Source organism: Dermochelys coriacea, chromosome 9, assembly GCF_009764565.3.
Source record: "Dermochelys coriacea isolate rDerCor1 chromosome 9, rDerCor1.pri.v4, whole genome shotgun sequence".
Taxonomy (NCBI): domain Eukaryota; kingdom Metazoa; phylum Chordata; order Testudines; family Dermochelyidae; genus Dermochelys; species Dermochelys coriacea.
The window spans coordinates 60,026,262-60,043,624 of record NC_050076.1 but is presented as its reverse complement, the minus strand read 5'-3'; the positions used below and the strand labels follow the sequence as shown (position 1 = coordinate 60,043,624).

General features: G+C 61.7%; 1 protein-coding gene across 2 annotated transcripts in view; it reads left to right on the top strand.

Annotated features, from left to right (window-relative positions):
- The window catches only part of SHROOM4 (shroom family member 4), a 61,413-nt gene that overhangs the window by 35,622 nt on the left and 8,428 nt on the right, over nucleotides 1-17,363 (top strand). For both annotated transcript variants that reach the window (XM_038417735.2, XM_038417737.2), the window contains 6 exons: nucleotides 2,894-3,025; nucleotides 4,611-6,867; nucleotides 8,874-8,935; nucleotides 13,875-14,558; nucleotides 16,009-16,139; nucleotides 16,222-16,498. In XM_038417735.2, coding sequence (XP_038273663.1) covers nucleotides 2,894-3,025; nucleotides 4,611-6,867; nucleotides 8,874-8,935; nucleotides 13,875-14,558; nucleotides 16,009-16,139; nucleotides 16,222-16,498 — 3,543 coding nt within the window. The remainder of the gene's footprint in view (nucleotides 1-2,893; nucleotides 3,026-4,610; nucleotides 6,868-8,873; nucleotides 8,936-13,874; nucleotides 14,559-16,008; nucleotides 16,140-16,221; nucleotides 16,499-17,363) is intronic.

Below are 17,363 nucleotides of genomic sequence, written 5' to 3'. Positions count from 1 at the left end.
CCCTGCTAGCCCAGCCCTGGGCTCCTCTCTACACAGCTCTGCTGATGCTCCTCAGCCCCGACCCATAGCCCCTGCTCTCCCAGCCCATGGCTCCCCACACACACAGTTCTGCCAGAGCCCAGGCCCCCCCTCCACCACCCCTCTGACCCAGTCCTGCCTCACACAACACAGAAGCAGCTTATCTTGCCCAGTCGTGGGACAGCTTCGTGATGTAGCCAAGCCCCTAAGGTTCCTAATGCTTTTGAAGTCCATTTCACTCAATGCCAGTCTGGGTGGAGTCAGGGTCTCCCAAGAAGTGGCATGTTCCCCTGCACTGCGCCCTGTCTCTCCAGGCCTGGCAAGGGACTTGTGGCTCCCCCATGGCTGGCTGCTGCAGTCATCTCTGCCTCCCCTCACACTCGGGATGCAACCTGCAGGGCTCAGCAAGACCCCCTCTGATCTTGGTACTACCCTCGACTAGGCAGCATGGGCACCTCAGCCTTATCCCCCAAGGTCTGCAGCTGAATGAGGGGCTGCCCTTGCAGATCAGGCCAAAGGCAATGTCTGGGGCACGCAGCTGCTTGGAGAAGCCTAGATTGGGCGTCTGTTCCTTGAGGAGCCAGGGGCTCAGGGCCAGAATTGGGGCACCAGGCCAGGTGCCAGCAGTTGCTTGCTCAATGCCAGCTAACGGTGGTGGTGCAGGGACAAGTCAGGGCATTCCAGGCTGGGCCCCCAGCCCCTGCGCCATGGCACCATGTGGCCTGGCACAGCTTCCTGTGCCCATCCCTCACTGGGCTGGGCTGCTGCAGGACTCATGTGGTGCCCCGTAGTGGAACAACTGAGCCTGCCCTCTGGGCTTCCTGGGGGTGATTCTGACCCTCCCCCCCCCGTATTGTGCTCCTGCCAGGAGCACGTCTCCCCGCAGGAGCGGGCAGCTGTGCGTCCCTGCTGTGCTGGCCTGGCACCAGCCCCGTGGAGCCCATAAATCCTGGCATTATTGCCATGCTATCAGCATGCGGTCCCTGACCCCCACACAACAGCTTCCTCTGCACTTCTCGCCCGGGCACCGCCTGCACGTCAGCGACTCCGGGATTGGGGTCCCAAATCCCTCGCCCCTGAGAGCAGGGAGACGGCGCTGCAGAGCCCACTTCTTCCTTGAGGGGCCGGGCTGGCCTGTCATGAAGCCATTCTCCCCCTGGCAGCTCCCTCCTGCAGCATTCGTCAGTAGCACCACGTGGCCCTGTGCTGGGAACCCAGCTGGTTCCCGCTCCCAGCCCTGTCCTTCTGGTATCAGTTTCCCCTTGCTCTGGTTCATTGTGTTGCACCGTGCTGGACCCTGGTTTCTGTTCAGTCCAGCCTGGGCCACGGGGCTTGTGCTGAACCAGGGTGTGACGCTGCCGTGTAGGGCTCTGGGGCACTGAGCAGCTCCAAGGCTCTGCTCAGAGCCCCCTTCCCTCCCCTCGTGGGGCATTGTGCGTGGCAGGCCCAGGGGCTGGGAAGGGGGATGAAAGCTGACTCAGCCAGTGCATAGTTCATGCTGACTCCTCTGTCTCCTGCCATCCTGGCTCCTTCCCTCCATGCCACTTTGTCCCTCAGCACCCCGCCCTACCCTACGTGCTGTCGGGACACTCAGGCAGGGGCAGCAGTAACATGCCATCGCAGGGAATTCCTTGGTCTGGCTCTGGGAGCCTGGGGTCGAGTCCCACCATTGGCCTGTGAGTGCGGTGCAGGACCCTGTACTGCTGGTGGAGAGCTTGTATGTGCAACCAGGCCCAGCTAAAATGCCCTAGTTTGCTCTGTGGGGGCAGGGTGCTGCCAGTCTGGGTGCTCCTGGGGTGGCAGTTTGGCTACCTACCCTAGTAGCCCAGTGGCAGTCAGAGGGCTCCCAGTCTCCCCATGGGATCATCCAAGGCTGTGAATTACTGGGGGGGATTTGCCTGAGTTCTGCCCCCCACCATCCAGACCGAGCCAATGGCAGAGCCAGGCCTGGGCTATTGCTATGTGGAGGTGGCTGAGATCTTTATTTAGGGCCCTGTTCTGGCTTCCTGGTATGAGCCCGACTTTCCAAGTTGTCCTACCTATTGGAGCAATGCCCATCGAGGGTGGGGGTGAGGATGCCTGGCTAATCCCCAGCACTCAGCCAGTGTGAGGCCGACCCCCAGAAATCATGAGACTGGCTTAAAATTTAGGTGTTAGACCTGAAGCTGGTTCCTCCGTCTTCTGGCGTCTGAGCCTGGCGGAGCCCCTTCGCCAGCTCTTCTTCCCAGCCACCAGGGCGAGAAACCTGCTTTTTCAAAATCCCACACTGAGGGCCAAGCATAATCCCATGACTCCGGGAGTTGGGGCTTGAGGATATCCCAGGCTTTAGGGTACTGTGCTAGAAAGGGAAGGTGCAGTGCATGGGGAGAATGGGGACAGAAATTCTCATCACCCAAAGGGGGGGGGGGAGCATTTAACCCCATAGCGCTGGCCCCTCCTCTGCCTGTTGGAATGTTGTGGGGAAAGGGGTCCGCCCATTGTTTCAGTTAGTGGGGAGCAAATCCCTGGCCCTGCTGGCAGAGAGGCAGGAGTGGAGAGAGCCATGAGGGGCAGCCTGGAGAAAGGGCTTCCTTGTCCGCCTGGTGGAAGGCACCCACTCCCCACCCCCGAGTGCCAACAGCTCCCAGCCCTTCACTCAGAGGGATGGGGGCTCCCCCAGGATGGGGAGCATGGGATTCCATCCTCTGGTCTGGGCAGGCACGGGGTGAGAGAGGCTGCCCCATAAGACCCCAGTAAGCTAATGAGGAACTCCTCCGGGATGTCCCCTCCGTCCTGCTAAGGGAGCCTCCCTGTGGAGGACGGGACGGGAAGTTCTCCAGGAAGTGAGCTCAGCCCGGTTTCCTCTCCATTCTTGGCTCTGTGCTGCTCTTGGCAGGAGGAACGTGCCCGTCATCAGGCCCCACTCCTGGCATCTGGCCAAACTCTCCGAGGTCCGGACCGAGGCTGCCACCATGCACTGTCCCTCCGACGCCTTCAGCTTGTCTTGGCACTCAGGATGTGACTCCAGGTGAGTCCCACAGCAGCTGGGGTGTAGCCCAGTGTGTGCCACTGGCTCTGCCTGCCTGGACTCCCTGCCCTGGGGCACCTAAGAGCCCTCTGGGTGGAGGAGCCCTGGCAGGTGCCTGGCTCTAAAATGCCCCCTTGCTGGAGCAACCCAGACCCAAGCTAGCTGCTCCCCACCTCTGGAGCCCCTGCCTTGGGCTGCCTCTGGGCCTCCAGCACTGGGCTGGGGCCCAGCAATGGCTGCTTGGTTGCCAGCCAGGCATAGGTGGCTCTGGGTTGGCTTAGGCTGATTTTGAGCCTGGACTCATTTCTCTTCCCTGGAGGACTGCAGAGGGCAGAGTTAAGGCCAGCCATTCTCCCCAGAGCTGCCCAGGTGCAGTTCCCTTAGATGTGAGTTTTTCTCTCACCCTGGCCCTTGGGGTAATGCAACCCGTCTGTCACCGTGTCTTTAGCCCTTCAGTTTCCTGGCTGATCTCTGCCTTAGTGTTCTCTGTGCCTGGGCTGTGGGGAAAACATCCTTGTCCTGCTGCGACACGGAGGGCTCGGACCAGAGGGCCACATGGCCCCTGTGACACGCCATTAGCCAGCTCTCCAGAGCACGCTTTATCCCAGCATGAGTGCATGTCTCACCCTGGAATTTTCCACCTTGGGCTGGGTTGTCTCCAAGCCCAACATGTTCTTCCCCTTGCTGGCTTGGCTGGCTGCTGCCACGCCTCCCACTGGTGCCCTTTGGCACTGCTGCAGGGCCCCCTAGGCCCGTTCTGATGGGAGGAGCTGCCCTGTTCCGTGGCTGTCTCCCTGTCTTCCCCGGGGATGGTTCCCCCCTTTTTCCAGCTCTGGTTTGTTCTGCTGAGCTCCGATTCCTGAGCAGGAAGGGTGGCAGGCCAGAGCCGGATGTGTTGCGAGCACGGAGCTAACAAATCCCAGCTGTGTTGGCCAAGTGGGGGGCTGCGAATGCCACACTGCCCACAGTCCCAGAGGACAGGCAAGAGCATGCTGCGGGCCCAGTGGATCTCCCCTCCCCCCCCTCCGCGGGGCAAATCCTGCCCTCGCTTATGTGCAGTCATTCTGGCTGCGACCCCCGTCGCCTCGGGATAGGATCCTGGGGCTGGGCGAAGGGCAGTGAGATGAACGGAGCTGGGATGGACAGATCACCTCTTCCGGGAGCATCACCTGGCTCTGCCCACCACTGAATCCACCGGACAAGGAGATACCTGATGCACCCAGCCCCTGCCCAGGGTGGAGCCAGGGCAAGGCTGGAACCAACCATCCCCAGCGGGGGCAGGCAGGAGGCCCCACCCCTTGTTGCACCAGCTTCTTGCCCCACTCCCCCCTGGGCCCCCTGTGCAGTGCCCACAGGGGAGCGACTCCTTCCTGACCATGCAGGGGAGCTGCCCAGGAGCTTGCCAGTGTTGTGTGAGCTTGCAGAGCTGGGGTGTTTGAGGGGTGCACTGGGCCAAGGGGCATCTGGTCTGTACCTGGCATGTGAATGGCACTGCGTGGCATAGGCTGGGTTGCTGCTGCCCATGGCACTCGGGGGGGGAGGGTGTTTGCCCGGTGCCGTTCACACTTGCTGTGTCTCTCTCCAGTGACCTGTCCCTGCAGTGGGCCCAGCTGTCTCGCCATTGCAGCACAGAGAAGAGCAGCTCCATTGGAAGCATGGAGAGCCTGGACCCGCCCGGCCAGACCTACTACGAGGGCAGCCTCTCGCCCGTGGACCAGAGCATGTACCAGAACAAACGTGACTCTGCCTACAGCTCCTTCTCAGCCAGCTCCAACGCCTCGGACTATGCCCTGTCCCTGCGTCCTGAGGAGACGTCCTCCACAGACTCCATCCTCCAGGGCCTGGGCCCCAGCCGAGTCCATGAGGGGCGCTACCTGCAAACGGGCAGCGAGGGGGCAGATCTCTCCTGCCAGTTGTGTGGGCACCTGGCACCCAACTCCAGGCCCTCCTCGTGCCCCCACGAGAGCAACCTGTCAGGCTCCTCCAAATCAGGCGCCCCTCCCCAGCCCCCCGTCAGGAGGGACAGCCTCCGGGCCTCCAACCCTCAGCCGGCTGGCACCGAGCGACGCCGGGCCTCTGCGCCCGCTGATGCCCTGCACCTCCCGGGCAGGTGGACCTCGGACACCTCACTGTGCCTGCGAGACAAGGAGCCCGAGGGGGTTGGAGGCCATCTGAAGGAGCGCCTGTCTGTCGACCAGTACTACATGCTGAGTTCCCACCTGGACATGGAGCAGCTGTTAGGGGAGAGCACAGAACATCCCCACGGGGCTGCCCATGGGCAGTGCCAGGACAACGGTGCCCACGAAGGAGAGCCAGGCACCAACGGTGACCCTCCCCCGTCTCCTCGGAAAGGGCACCGGCACAGCGCCCCTGAGCAGCTGCTGGCATCCCAGCTGCACTCCCTGACTGTAGCCACAGGCAGCAGCTGCTGGGACACCCAGGTGCAGGACGGGCACCAATGGACTGTGAACCCGCTGCACTTGGAGCAGCCATGCCCTGGCCGACAGACAGAGGATGCCAAAGAGCAGCTGTGCGGGGATCCGGCTGTGGGCACAGACCGGGCTGACGACCACACGACACAAGCCCAGCACTCCCCCAGCTGGGCCCAGGACTCCTGCCATAGCCAGGGGCCGTACAGGTGTTACCCAGAGCTGGAGAGATCCTGCAGCACCCCCGGTGAGTCAGCCATGCCTCCGCAGCCTGCTGGCCTGATCCCCACGTGCAGCTCCGAGGCACTGGTAGAGGAGGGGAAGGAGTCCAGGGAGAGCAGGCCATGTGCCAGGAAATTGGGCCCTTCTCATCAGCGATCGGCTCAGCTTCGGCGCCGGAGCGAGCGCTTCGCCACCAACCTGCGCAATGAGATCCAGAGGAGGAAGGCCCAGCTGCAGAAGAGCAAGGGCTCTGCGGCTCTGCTGTGTGGGGAGGAGCCAGTGGAGGAGACTGATGAGCTGTGTGAGAGCCCCCCCAATCCCTCAGCCCTGCCACAGGCCAGGCTGCCTAGCTCAGGGGACAGGAGCTCTGTCGGTGTGGCACGAGCCAGAGCCAAGTGCCTGAGCCCCACATCGGGTGTGGTGCCTGCTGGAGAACTTGGCAGGAGCCCCGGCCGCCCAGCTGATGGGAGTGCCCCCACCCCCCAGCCTGCACGGAAAGGCCCCAGCCCCCCCGCCCCAAACAGGGAGAAGCACAGGGCTCCGGCAGCTGGGGGCCGGTGGCGGTGGTCTCCAGAGCACAAGCTTCAGCGGGCCCTGAGCCCTGTGGAGGCGTACGCCAAGGGGCCGGAGGCGCCTGCTTCCCCGCTGCGCCTGGCGGAGGATGCTGTCCTGCTGCCCTTTGCTGACCGGAGGAAGTTCTTTGAGGAGACCAGCAGATGCGTGGGGCGCCTCCCGGCCAGGCACAGCAAGCCCCCCAGCTTCCAGCCGAAGGCAGCCGAGCCGCACGCCTTTCAGCCCCTGAGTGCTGAGTGCCGGGAGCTGCGGCGCCGTTCCGTGGACCAATCGTACCCGCCCCTGTCGCCTGGGCGGCAGAATCTCCCCGCCTACGCTGAGTGCTGCCTGGAGCCGCCTGTGTGCTATGCTGGCCTCCCGCGGCATGGCGAGTTCGAGTACCTGCGGCCCTTTGCCCGGGCCTATGCTGGGACGGCCCCAGTGCGCCGCGAGCCCTGCCTTTACTGCTCCGGTGACATGTGCCCCGCACTGCTGCAGAGGAACATGCAGCCCAGCCACCATGGCTACCGCTGCCACCCCCACCCCTGGGTGCCACGGTGCTCTGACTGCTGCTGCTCTGTTCCCCACAAGGCTCTGGAGGAGAGCGAGCCCTGGCCTGGGAGGAAGGCGTTCTTGCCGGTAAGAGATCCTCCCTGCAAGCTGTCCCTGGTGCCAGGAGGGCGGGCCCTGTGGCTGAGCCTGGCCTGGCTGAGTATCAGCTTGTGGAGAGGTGCAGGGGAAGGCTGTCGGGGGATGTCTGTCTGTCCCTGGGGATGGAGAGCCAACCCTGCTTAAACACCAGGAGTTGCTGCCTCCTTCACCCTGCCTCACCCTGAGCCCTTTGCGCCGTGCCAGCCACTGGCAGCAGGAGGCACCTCTCAGGCTGTTTGAAGCTGTGGGGTGGGGGTGTTGGAGCAGGGCAGGGGGCAGGGGCAGAGTTCCTGGGAGGCAGTAGGAGACAGGGTAAAATGCATATTGCATGACTGCATTTGATCCCCAGTGGTTCCCTAGCTTAGGGAAGAGGTTCTGCCTGTGGCTCTGTATGTCTGTCTGGCACATGCCCGGTGTGTGTGGGAGGAATTGTGTACCCCTTGCCTGTGACCTGCCCACGTCTGCCAGGACAGCAACTGGCATCCCCTGCCATTTGTGTTTAACTCAACCTTTTCCAGAAATGTGCCATGGGGACCCTCTTGCCCCCCGCCACACATGCCCCTGCCAAGCCTGGAGCAGCCAGCCAGTGTCCCTCTGGCACCCCTAAGTGCTGCTCCTACACTGGTGGAGAGGGGAGGGCGAGGAGTCAGGCTTTTCATGGCTGTGCCCCCCTGGCCAGCAGACTGCTAGCTGTGGGCCAGGATAGCGGGAGCCCAGGGAGGGAAGCGGTGGGTCTGAGCCAGGGCAGGATGGAGCTTTGTCTCTCCTGGCCTGGGGGCACAGCCAGGGAGCATTAGCCAGGGGATTACTCACAAATGGTGACGCTGTGCCTATCAGCCCTTCCTCCTCCCACCCTGCCATGTGTCCCCGTACCATTGGGGTGGCATGAGCGTGGGAGAGGGCTGCACGGCAGCCCATGTAGCCACTGGGCACCTTGGCATTGCTGGCTGGCAGAGCTGGCCGGAGAACAAGACTCCAGCACACAGGAAGCATTGTGGTTGGTGTTTATTTCTGTTAAACCCAGCGCTGTCTGCAAACCAGAGCCTGAGAGAGCCGCAGCCTGGCATCAGGACGCTCACTGGGGGGACCCCGGTTCAAGAGTGCCCGACTCAGAGCAGCCACTTGAACCCGGGTTTCCCATGTCCCAGGTGGGTGCTCCACCCGCAGGGCTGCTGGCTATTCTGGCCTCTCCCAAATTCCATCCTGGACTCCAGAGAGTTTCTGCTGCACGTTTTCGTTTGGCTGAATCTGCCTTGTCTGACCCTCCGCCCCTACCAACCACCCATCCACGTGCCAGCTGACACCATCCTGCCAGTGGCCTGTTCGTGGTCAAGCCCTGCTGTGTCACACGTCCCTCCTGGGGGCGTCACGCTTTCCTGTCAGTGCAGGCTGCTGGCAGTGGCAGGACGTTGGTGTCCTTTTGGCTGGGGGTGATTGGAGATGAGAGGGATGGGTGGGGGGGTGTTTCCTGGCAGGGCTTCAGACCCCAAGGGGGCAGGTGTCCTGAGGGCTGGGTTGAGGCCCTGGTGCCTACCCGGCTCTCCCGCTCATGCCCCGCCCAGCTCTGTACCTGTCGGGCTCTCACAGGACCTGCCTGGCCCGCTGCACTTTGGTGGCCGGAGTTGCCTGTGTGAGCTAGTGCGAGCCCCGAAGCTCCACTGCCTGGGGAGCCTTCCCCAGTGCAGTCCCTCCACGGCAGCTGGGAACCAGCCCTGCAGCCCAGCCCCACGGCAGGAGGGCAAACAGGCTCAGCAGGTTTGTGGCTCTACGGGAGGGCGGTGCAGGGTGGCGAGCGCTAAGCTGGCTGCCAGGACAATGCGTTTCCTTGCTGAGACTCTGCTCTGGTCTTTGGGACTGTGAGCGGAAAATAGCCCCATCCCGCTCCTGGGATGCGAGGGATTGGGGGGGGTGGCTAGGCGGGGGGCTGGAGAGCACCAGTGGGAGGGGCGGGCAGCTCGTCCTGGCCATCTCACTCCTCTGATTCTTGTTTGCAGGAATTTCCTCTGGAGGAGTGGGAGCCTGGGGTGATAAACAGGAAGGGCAGCCAGTCAGTGAGGTAAGGGCTGCGCCGGGGGGGTGGGGGGGAGGATGAGGGGGCAGGTTCCTATTTGGCCTTTGATGTGGGGCTGGGGTGGGGGGTCACCAATAAAATGGCCAGCCAGCGAAGGGGACGGGCTTCCTGTGACACTGGATCTCATGGAGAGCCCCGTGCACCCCGGATGGAGTCCCCAGCACTCAGCTCACCCAGACGCTTTGCTGGGACACTGCCGCTTCCAAGTGGTGGCCTGGTGGCTTGGGTGGGGCGATGGCCCTGCCCTGCAGTACCTGCTCAGTTGGGCTATGGCAGGGGGCTGCTCCCATCACCCAGCCCAGGCTCCTCCCTGCTCCCCCCTCCGGGGTGCTGTTGCCGGAGGAGAGTGGTCCCTCCTGGCCAGTGGGGAGCACCTGTGGTGGTTCAAGGCTTTGAAGGTGGACAAGAGGGTGAGAGCTCTGAGGAAGAAGCCCCAGAAAGTGCCGGGCTCCTGAGTTACCCACAGTCCAGGCTGCTATCATGTGCTTCAGGCCTTGGTGGGGGCCGCACGAAGGGTGGGGGTGTCTCCCAGCATGTTTTAGCTGTGCTGGAGCTGGGGCCATCCCCTATGGCCCTGGTGTCAGGGCCCCAGCTGTGGGGAGTGGGTCAAGCTGAGCCTGGCGTGGAGGGGACATGGTCCAAGTGCAGGCTGGGGTGCCAGGCCAGGAGCAGCAGCCCATGCTAGTGCCATGTTGTAGGAGCAGGTTGAACTCAAGTTGATGAGTTGTGCCAGGCTGGAGCCAAGTAAGCCAGCTAAAGCAGGGTCAGTGGAGCTGAGACTGGGTGAGAGGGCAGGAGCAGGGACCAGGGTCACGGAGCAGGGCTGGGCCAGGAATTGGGAGCTAGGCAAGGGACCGGCATGCACAGCAGGGTCTGTTAGCAGCAGCAAGCCAGGGATCCACCCAGCTGCACTGACAGCCTCCAGGTATTTTTTCTTAAGCAGCGTGCCAGGGCCAATCCAGAGCACAGGAGGCTCCAGCAGCCAGCACCTCCCTGCACAGTACAGCCAGTGGTGCTTGCACTGTGGGGCTCAGAGGAAGCTGTTTCCTGCTTTGCCGGAACTGTGAGGTGGCGGAGTGGACACCGTAGCAGACCTGGCTTCCAAGCCCACAGATCCTCCCTGGTTCACCAGTTGTCCCGTGGGAGTGACTGCCTGGGGAGCCGCTCTGCATGCACTGCTATGGGCCAGGGCACAGGGTTGGCACCTGGGTCGTGCTGCTGCCTCTCTCATGAACCCAACAATAAAGCTCTGGGCACATGGCCAGAGAAACCTGCAGCTTTGCTGCCAGCGCTGAAAGGCCCCTTTTAACCCCCGGCCCAGCTGTCAGCCCCGAGGAGCCAAGAGGAGTCCATGTCTCTGCGCGCACACTCTCACAATCCATAGGATCACCAGAGCCTAACTAGGGCCTCTCCGTTTCAGTGCCTGGGACAGGCAGGCAGCCTGCTGTTGGGGCTTCCCAGGGTGCTGCTTCTGCAGGAGGCCTGGGGGTTCTGTCACCAGGATTCCTGCCAGGAAGGCCGTTTGGTACAGCCCTGGCTGTGGTGATTTGTGGTGAGATTCCACCCATCAAGGAGGTGCCTGATGAGTGCCTCTAAATCCCCACACTGAGCACATGAAGGCTGCACAGCTGAGCAGGGAAACACTGAGAATGTTGTCGTCTCAGGCCAAGATTTTCAAAAGGGCAATCCACAGCTTAGGGCCCCAAATCCTATTGAGGTGCCTGGGCCCAGATCCCTAGAGGTTCTTAGGCCCCTAACTCCCATTGACATCAATGGGAGTTAGGTACCAAAATATCTGTGAAGATCTGGGCCCTGAATAACAGCTGATTTTCAAGAGTGCAGAGCACTGATCTGCTCCGTTAGCCTGGATTCTGAAGAGCCTCCCAGGTACCCCTACAATGCAGATGATAGACTGTAATCCAGAAAGGCTGGCTAAAATCAGCCCTGGTATATTGAGGAGTTAGATTATCCTAAGGGATTTAGGAGCAGGACCACTAAAAGTCTTGGTGCCGAACTCTGGAGGGGCTGAGCTTTAGGCATCTGTTGGTTAAAATCTCAACCTAAATTTCCCAGATCTGATTTTGGTTTGGAAGTGAAATCCCAAATGCTTGGCAGGCACTGTGGAAAGCCAAGCTAAGGCAAAGCAAACAGCCTGTCCTCTGCCCTGTGCCTCCTCCCACGTGGACCCTGCTAGGAGCTGAGGGCAGGACTGAGCCTTTCAAGTCATTTTTGACAGTTTGAAAGTAACGATGAAACATGCCCGGTCAGCCTGGCCCTGAGAAAGGTTGTGGCCAGCCTAGCTTGCCTTGCAGCATTTCTCACACAGGCACGCCTCGGGGCCCCACAGATCTGCCTTAGTTGAACACAAACCGCTGGGCTTGGTCCAGGAGAGTTGGCTGGAGATCTACAAGGGTCTGGCTAGGTGATCTGTCTGGCCCTTCCACGCTGAGCTGTGTTTGGTGCAGCATGTGGCGTGGTGGGTCAGTCCCTGTCCTGGGGTAGCCAGTTCTCTGTTGCATGCAGTGGACTAAGGAGAGGGGGGCAGGTTAGTGGGTGAAGCTGAGAGATGGCCATGCCATGGGCTCTGAATTAGACTGCAGGAGGGATCTGGGCTGTGACTGGAGGCAAAGGGTGAGGCGATGCTGAGGAGGCTCAAAGGGCTAGGCAGGCTATCCAGGGAACAGGAGCCACATACCAGGCGAGTCCGCCGTGCTGTGCCCGAGATTTGGGCTGATACTCACACTAAGGCTGGTATCAGGGTGACACTGTTGTACTGGGAGAAAGTGCCTTGTTCAGGTACAGCTGTTCTGCTTCCAGGTGGAGACAGCCAGTGTGGGGTAAGCACGTTTACAGTTGTGACTGCAGGGCCAGGTTACCTCGGCGGGAATCGGTCAGGTTTGTGTGTGGCCAAGGCCTCCCTGGGGAAGATGGCTGGGCTGAGGATACCAGGCTGCCCGATGGGAGACCAGCACAGGAGTTCAGAGTTCCTTTGCCTTTCGATTTCTAGGCTTTTCCAGGGTGTGCCCAGATGGTGTCCCCACCTCGCTGTGTTCCCAGGCTTGCCGCTAGCTTTCCTGGAAGGGTTAGTTTTTTTCCTCTGTCTCCAGCTCTGCCTGCTGGTAGCTGAGAATCACATCTCTATGTGCCTCAGCAAAGCGGGCGTTTGAGCTGGCTCCAGCAGGATTTGGATTTGTGCACAAGCTGGGGATTGAAGGGCATTAGTGAAAACGCCCATTGACAGGGTCCTTCCAGGAGCCCAGCCAGAGCACACGGCAGGGTGTTGTATGTTAAGCTGCGTGGTCAGTGTGTTGCCCTGAAATGGGCCTGCTCTCTGCCTTGTCCGGTCAGGGATTTCCTAAGGTGGTCCTAGACCTGGTGATCACAGCCCCGACCCTCAGGGTTTCCCTGCCCCTAGTGTTCATTTTGAACTTACCCCTCATTCCAAGAGCAGCCAGATGTGGACATGCCTGTTCCCAAGGCAGCTGGCAGGGCAGTTCCAGGGGAAACAAGCAGCTTTACCAGGCGAGCAGGGAATGGAGCAGAAGGGCCCGGAGAGATAATGTCACCAGTCTGCGCTGAGATGAGGGTCTGGCAATAGTTAGAATCTGGGATTGAGGCAGGGCCAGGGACTGTCCACCCTCAGTCCTTGGGAATGTGACATGCTGCACAGAGCTGCTGCGCTGCTAAGAACTGCATGTCTAGCCCTCCGTGGAAGGATTTTCCATGGGGTATCATAGGGATCATCCTCATGCCAAGCTCTGCTCTGTAGATCGTAAAGCACTTTACACAGGAGGTCAGTGTCATCGTTCCCAGTTTACAGATGGGGAAACTGAGGCCTAGGGAGGAGCCAAGGGTCACGCAGCAGAGCCAGGAATAGGATCCTGATCTCCTGAGTCCGCATCTAGTGCTCTGCCCTCTAGACCATGCTGTCTCCACCATAAGTGTCATGTCCAGGGGAGAGGCAACAGCAGAGCTCCCTGAGGCCTGTGGCAAGGCTGGCAGACTCCCCTGGCCTTGCCTTGCCTGCTGCGAGCAAGGCTCTCGCAGGGCTGCTTGAGCTGAGGTGCTGAGGCTCACTCAGTTAGGCGGGTTGGGGGCTGTGATCGGTGGGATTGCTGGGGAGCCCAGGGTCTTTGACTCCCACCTTTCTGGCCTAGCCAGAGGTGGATTAGGGGTTTGTGGGGCCCTGAGCCAAAGCAAGTGAGGGCCTTTCCCCACCCCGTGGGGAATTTGAGGACCACTGGGCAGGCAGGGGCACCCATTTTTTCCAGGGGCTCCCCAGTTGGCTGGGGCCCCTGGGTATTGGCCCAGTGGCTAATCCACCATTGGGCCTAGCCCATGGGGATGCCAAGCGAGGGGTGGGCTGGAGAGTGAGGCCATGCTGCTGGGGGTGGCGTGCTCTGTGCCTGTCCCTCTATGGGGGACTGACAGTTACTGCCAGCTGGGGCAGCTCCCACGGGCCGTGCTGCTGCCGGATGCCCTGGGCCCAGCCCTGTGATCAGCATGGGGGGAAGGGAGGCAGAGGAAGGACTGTTCAGTGGTGGGGGTCTAGGACTCTGGAAATCCCAGCTCAGCTCCCTTCCCCATCCATGCCATGAGGAGAATAGCCCCCCCCCGCCCCAGGGGCATTTCATTGCAGATGGGGGGCCCAGACACTACGGGTGGAGTCGAATAGGTACCTTAGTGAGAGGCCAGCACTCTGGGTGCTGGCTGCATGGGGCAGGGAGCTGCCCAAGGGCTGGGCTTGCTATGGCAGTGGGGAATTGGCCCACAGAGAAGCTGCCCGACGGGTTTGTCTCTAACCCCTGGCTACAGGCTCCTGTGGCTGCCTGGTGAGGCAGCGCTGGCTGTCCTCAGGCCAGGCAGGAAGCAGGCTGGGATTGAATAGGTTTCGGGGGCATCTGCCCCCAAATGTTTTCCCCAGCGAGCTGGCGCACTACAAGATCGGCTTCCAGAGGGAGGGTCCCTTCCGGCCCTGCTTGGAGAGCTCCAAGCAGACGTGGCCCCCATGCTACCGGGCTGCGTCCTCTCTTGACCTCTCTTGGGATTGCGAGCGGCGCACGCCAGAGAGCCCCAGTGAGCTGCTCCACCGCCCGCTCCGGGGCAGGGCCTTCTCTGAGAGCCACCTCAACATGGAGCCGCCCAGCGCCCCAGGCCAGGAGAGGAGAGATGCCCCGTTGGCCAAGCTAGACGAGACCTGCCCGATGACTCTGTGTCCGGCCAGAAAGAAAGGGCCGCCCCCTCCACGGCCCCCACCCCCAAACTGGGAGAAGTTCAGAACTCGTCGGGCTTCCCACCACCACCTGTACCCACTGGAGCCCACTGGGCCCGGCTCAGCCTTGCTGGCGGTGCCCCTGGAACAGCCTCACCACCAGGGCAGTGGCAGCGTGGAGACGGCAAGACAGCGTTCCCAGAGCCTTCCTCTGGACAAGCTCCCTGGGGACTCGGCCAAGCCCATGGCCGTCTCACAGCCTCGAATGCCTGGCACCCTCCCACAGGAATCCCTGGACACCAGACACCTGCCAGAGCAGGAAAGCAGCCACTATTACTGCCATGTCTCGCCTCGGGAGCCACTGGCAATGAACACGGGCACCAGGGAAGCTCCCAGGCAAGTAAACTGGGCCCCCTCACCCTGGTGGCAGGGTCCACGGCCTGTCACTGCCCCCTCGCCCCGAGGGGTCTCACTTACTACAATACCATGATCTATTCCCTCTCGAGGCTGCTGCTGGACACTGCCCCCGATCCCGAGTGTTGTAATGGGCTCCTGGCATGCATCCTGTTCTGAGCCTATGTCAGGGGGGCTGCACCTGCCCCACTCTCTGCTGAGGAGAAACCTCGTCCTCACTGGGAATCGCTGGCTATGGGGTTGTGCCAAGGGCTGGAGCGCTTTGGTGGGCATCAGCCACGTGTAAGGCAGGCTGCTGAGCTGTCAAGACCTTGGACCATCCACCACCCCTGAGCTAAAGCAAGTGAGAGGTCGATGGCCCTCGGAGCTGTCTCAGGCCCTTCTGTGCCATCACTCCATGCAGCTCAGGGGCTGAGCTCAGCACCAGCACCCCCTCCCCTCAGGCACAGGAGCCAGGCTGGCATCCGTGCCCTGCTTGGCAGCAGGTTGGTTGACTAGGACAGGCTTGTCCCTGGGATGCTGATTTCTCACAGCGCCAGAGGCATGTGGGGACTGAGGAATGCCCCCCCACATGCACCCGTTCAGCTCTCATGTGTCTTACCATGGGGGATGGAGGTTCCCTTTCCCATGAGCGCTGTCTCTCTGGGGTGGCTTTGGGCTGGCTGTTTGTCCTGCTGATTCCCTGGCCCCACAAGAGCCCAGAGCAAAGGGCTGTTGGCCCAGGCTGTCCATGTCCAGGGGCAGGGAGGGGTGGCAGGTGGGTGGATCCCCTGCTGGGCCCGGCCTGATGGCAGGGGCACCTGAAAAGGCCAGAGAAGAAGGGCCCTGCCCCGGGCTGTTTTTTCCTCTGCTTGTTTGGTACTTCAGCAGTAGTGAGCGTGGCCCTCCCCACCTCTGTGGGAGGGATCCTTGGGAGCATCTCAGCCCCCCACCGAAGGGGCGGATGTTGGATCTTTAACTCTGAGATCCCTTCTCCCAAGTGTGTGTTGGTTGTCTGAGTCCAAGGGGCTCTTTAACCAAAAATCCCAGCAAGGCATGTCAAGCTAAATGTTCCATCTGCCTGGTTCCTGTGGCCCTGGATGCTGGCGGGGGAGGGTGGGACCTGACTGGGATGGGCTGAGCTCGCAGGGAGAAAAGCTCCCCTCTGCCTCCCCCAACATCGACTGAACCCTCTGAAAGCCAGGCCAGGTGCAATTGCCTTTGTGCCCCGCCCCCCGAATGTGCTGTTTTCCAGCACACGCTCTTGTCAAACTTGTGGCAAAGCCCCTGGGCCAAGGTTGTTCCCAGAGTCCAGTCCAGAGTCACCCCCGGAGGCAGGGGGGTTCAAGCTCCTCAGAGGGTGTCCCCAGTACCCCAAGGGCTGGAAGCTCGGGGCCCTGCTACACTACTTAGGCTCCCTACTAACACCTTTCCTCTGGGATTGTGCCTACAGGCCAGATGGGCCCTCAGAGGAGGTGGTGAAGGAGACGCCGCGGTGGGATATGGGCAGGTCTGTAAAGGATGAGCAATACCAAGTGATCAGCTGGGGCCAGGAGCGCCCGCGGCCTAGCCCCCCATGCCTGGGTGAGTGGTACTTCCCTGTGAATTCCCGTGGCATGGGCCCATGTGGCAGACGTGGCTGCTCACTCCCTGTCTCCTCCTGTAGCCCCCGAGGAGGTGGAGTCGGCCCAGGAGAGCGCAGAGGTGGAGAGCTGCCGACTGGGCAGGCAGCCGCCCTGTCGCATGACCTCAGAGGAGCTGATGCGAGACGTGGCGGGCAGGGATCGGTCCCTGGCAGGTGTGCTGAGCCCAGCCTCTGGCATGGTGACAGCTGCCGAGGTCATAGGAGAACTCTTCTCGGCTGGGGACCGCCGCTCGTGGAAGGACCATTACCAGCAGGACTGGCGTCTGGAGAAGCAGAGTGAGGCTGAGGCTCAGGAAAGGTAGGAGGCGTCTTGGCTATTCCTGGCTGGGCCGGATGTTGATGTGTAAGTAGCTCGTGGGTGCTGGTGCAATCACTGGGGCATTAGGGTGTGTCACATGTTCGGTGCACGTTTCTTCAGCATGGCTGCAGAGCCCCGAGCAATCACAGCATGTTCCCTCCTGCTGGGCTTCGTCCTTTAGTTGCCTGTTTCCCTGTGTCCCCAGCCAAGCAGCCCCTGCGGTTGCTGAACATCGCAGTGTCACCTCTGCACTGTCGCAGCGGCGGGTCGTTCCGTGTGGCCTTGGGGACGGGGCTGCTCCAGTGCGCCCATACTGGGGTGCCAATTATAGAACATCAGGTTTGAAGGGACCTCAGTAGGTCATCTAGTCCAACCCCCTGCTCAAAGCAGAACCAACCCCCAACTAAATGGCATGGGGACACTGCAGGGAACTCCCCTGTGCTCTAAATGGGGGTGTGTGTGAATTTCACACCTGCTCCCAGGGCTCAGGCAGCCGGCAGATGCTGGGCTGGACCCTGCAGGGGCAGAGACAGGGACGGGCATGGGACCTGGGCACAGACAGCCGGCAGGTGCTGGGCTGGACCCTGCAGGGGCAGGGACAGGGACAGAGACGGCCATGGGACCTGGGCACAGGCAGCTGGCAGGTGCTGGGCTGGACCCAACAGGGATGGGCATGGGACCTGGGCACAGGCAGCCGGCAGTGCTTTGCTGCTGCTCTGACGCAGGAGACAGAACAGCGAGAAAGCGCCGTCTCTGTGCTGACGCCCACCTGCACCATGTGGCACCAAAAGAGGCCGCTGGGGGTCTGGCCAAGTCCAGCTCCTGGTCTCCTGAGGCTGCTTAGCAAACCCATGGGCTGTCACAG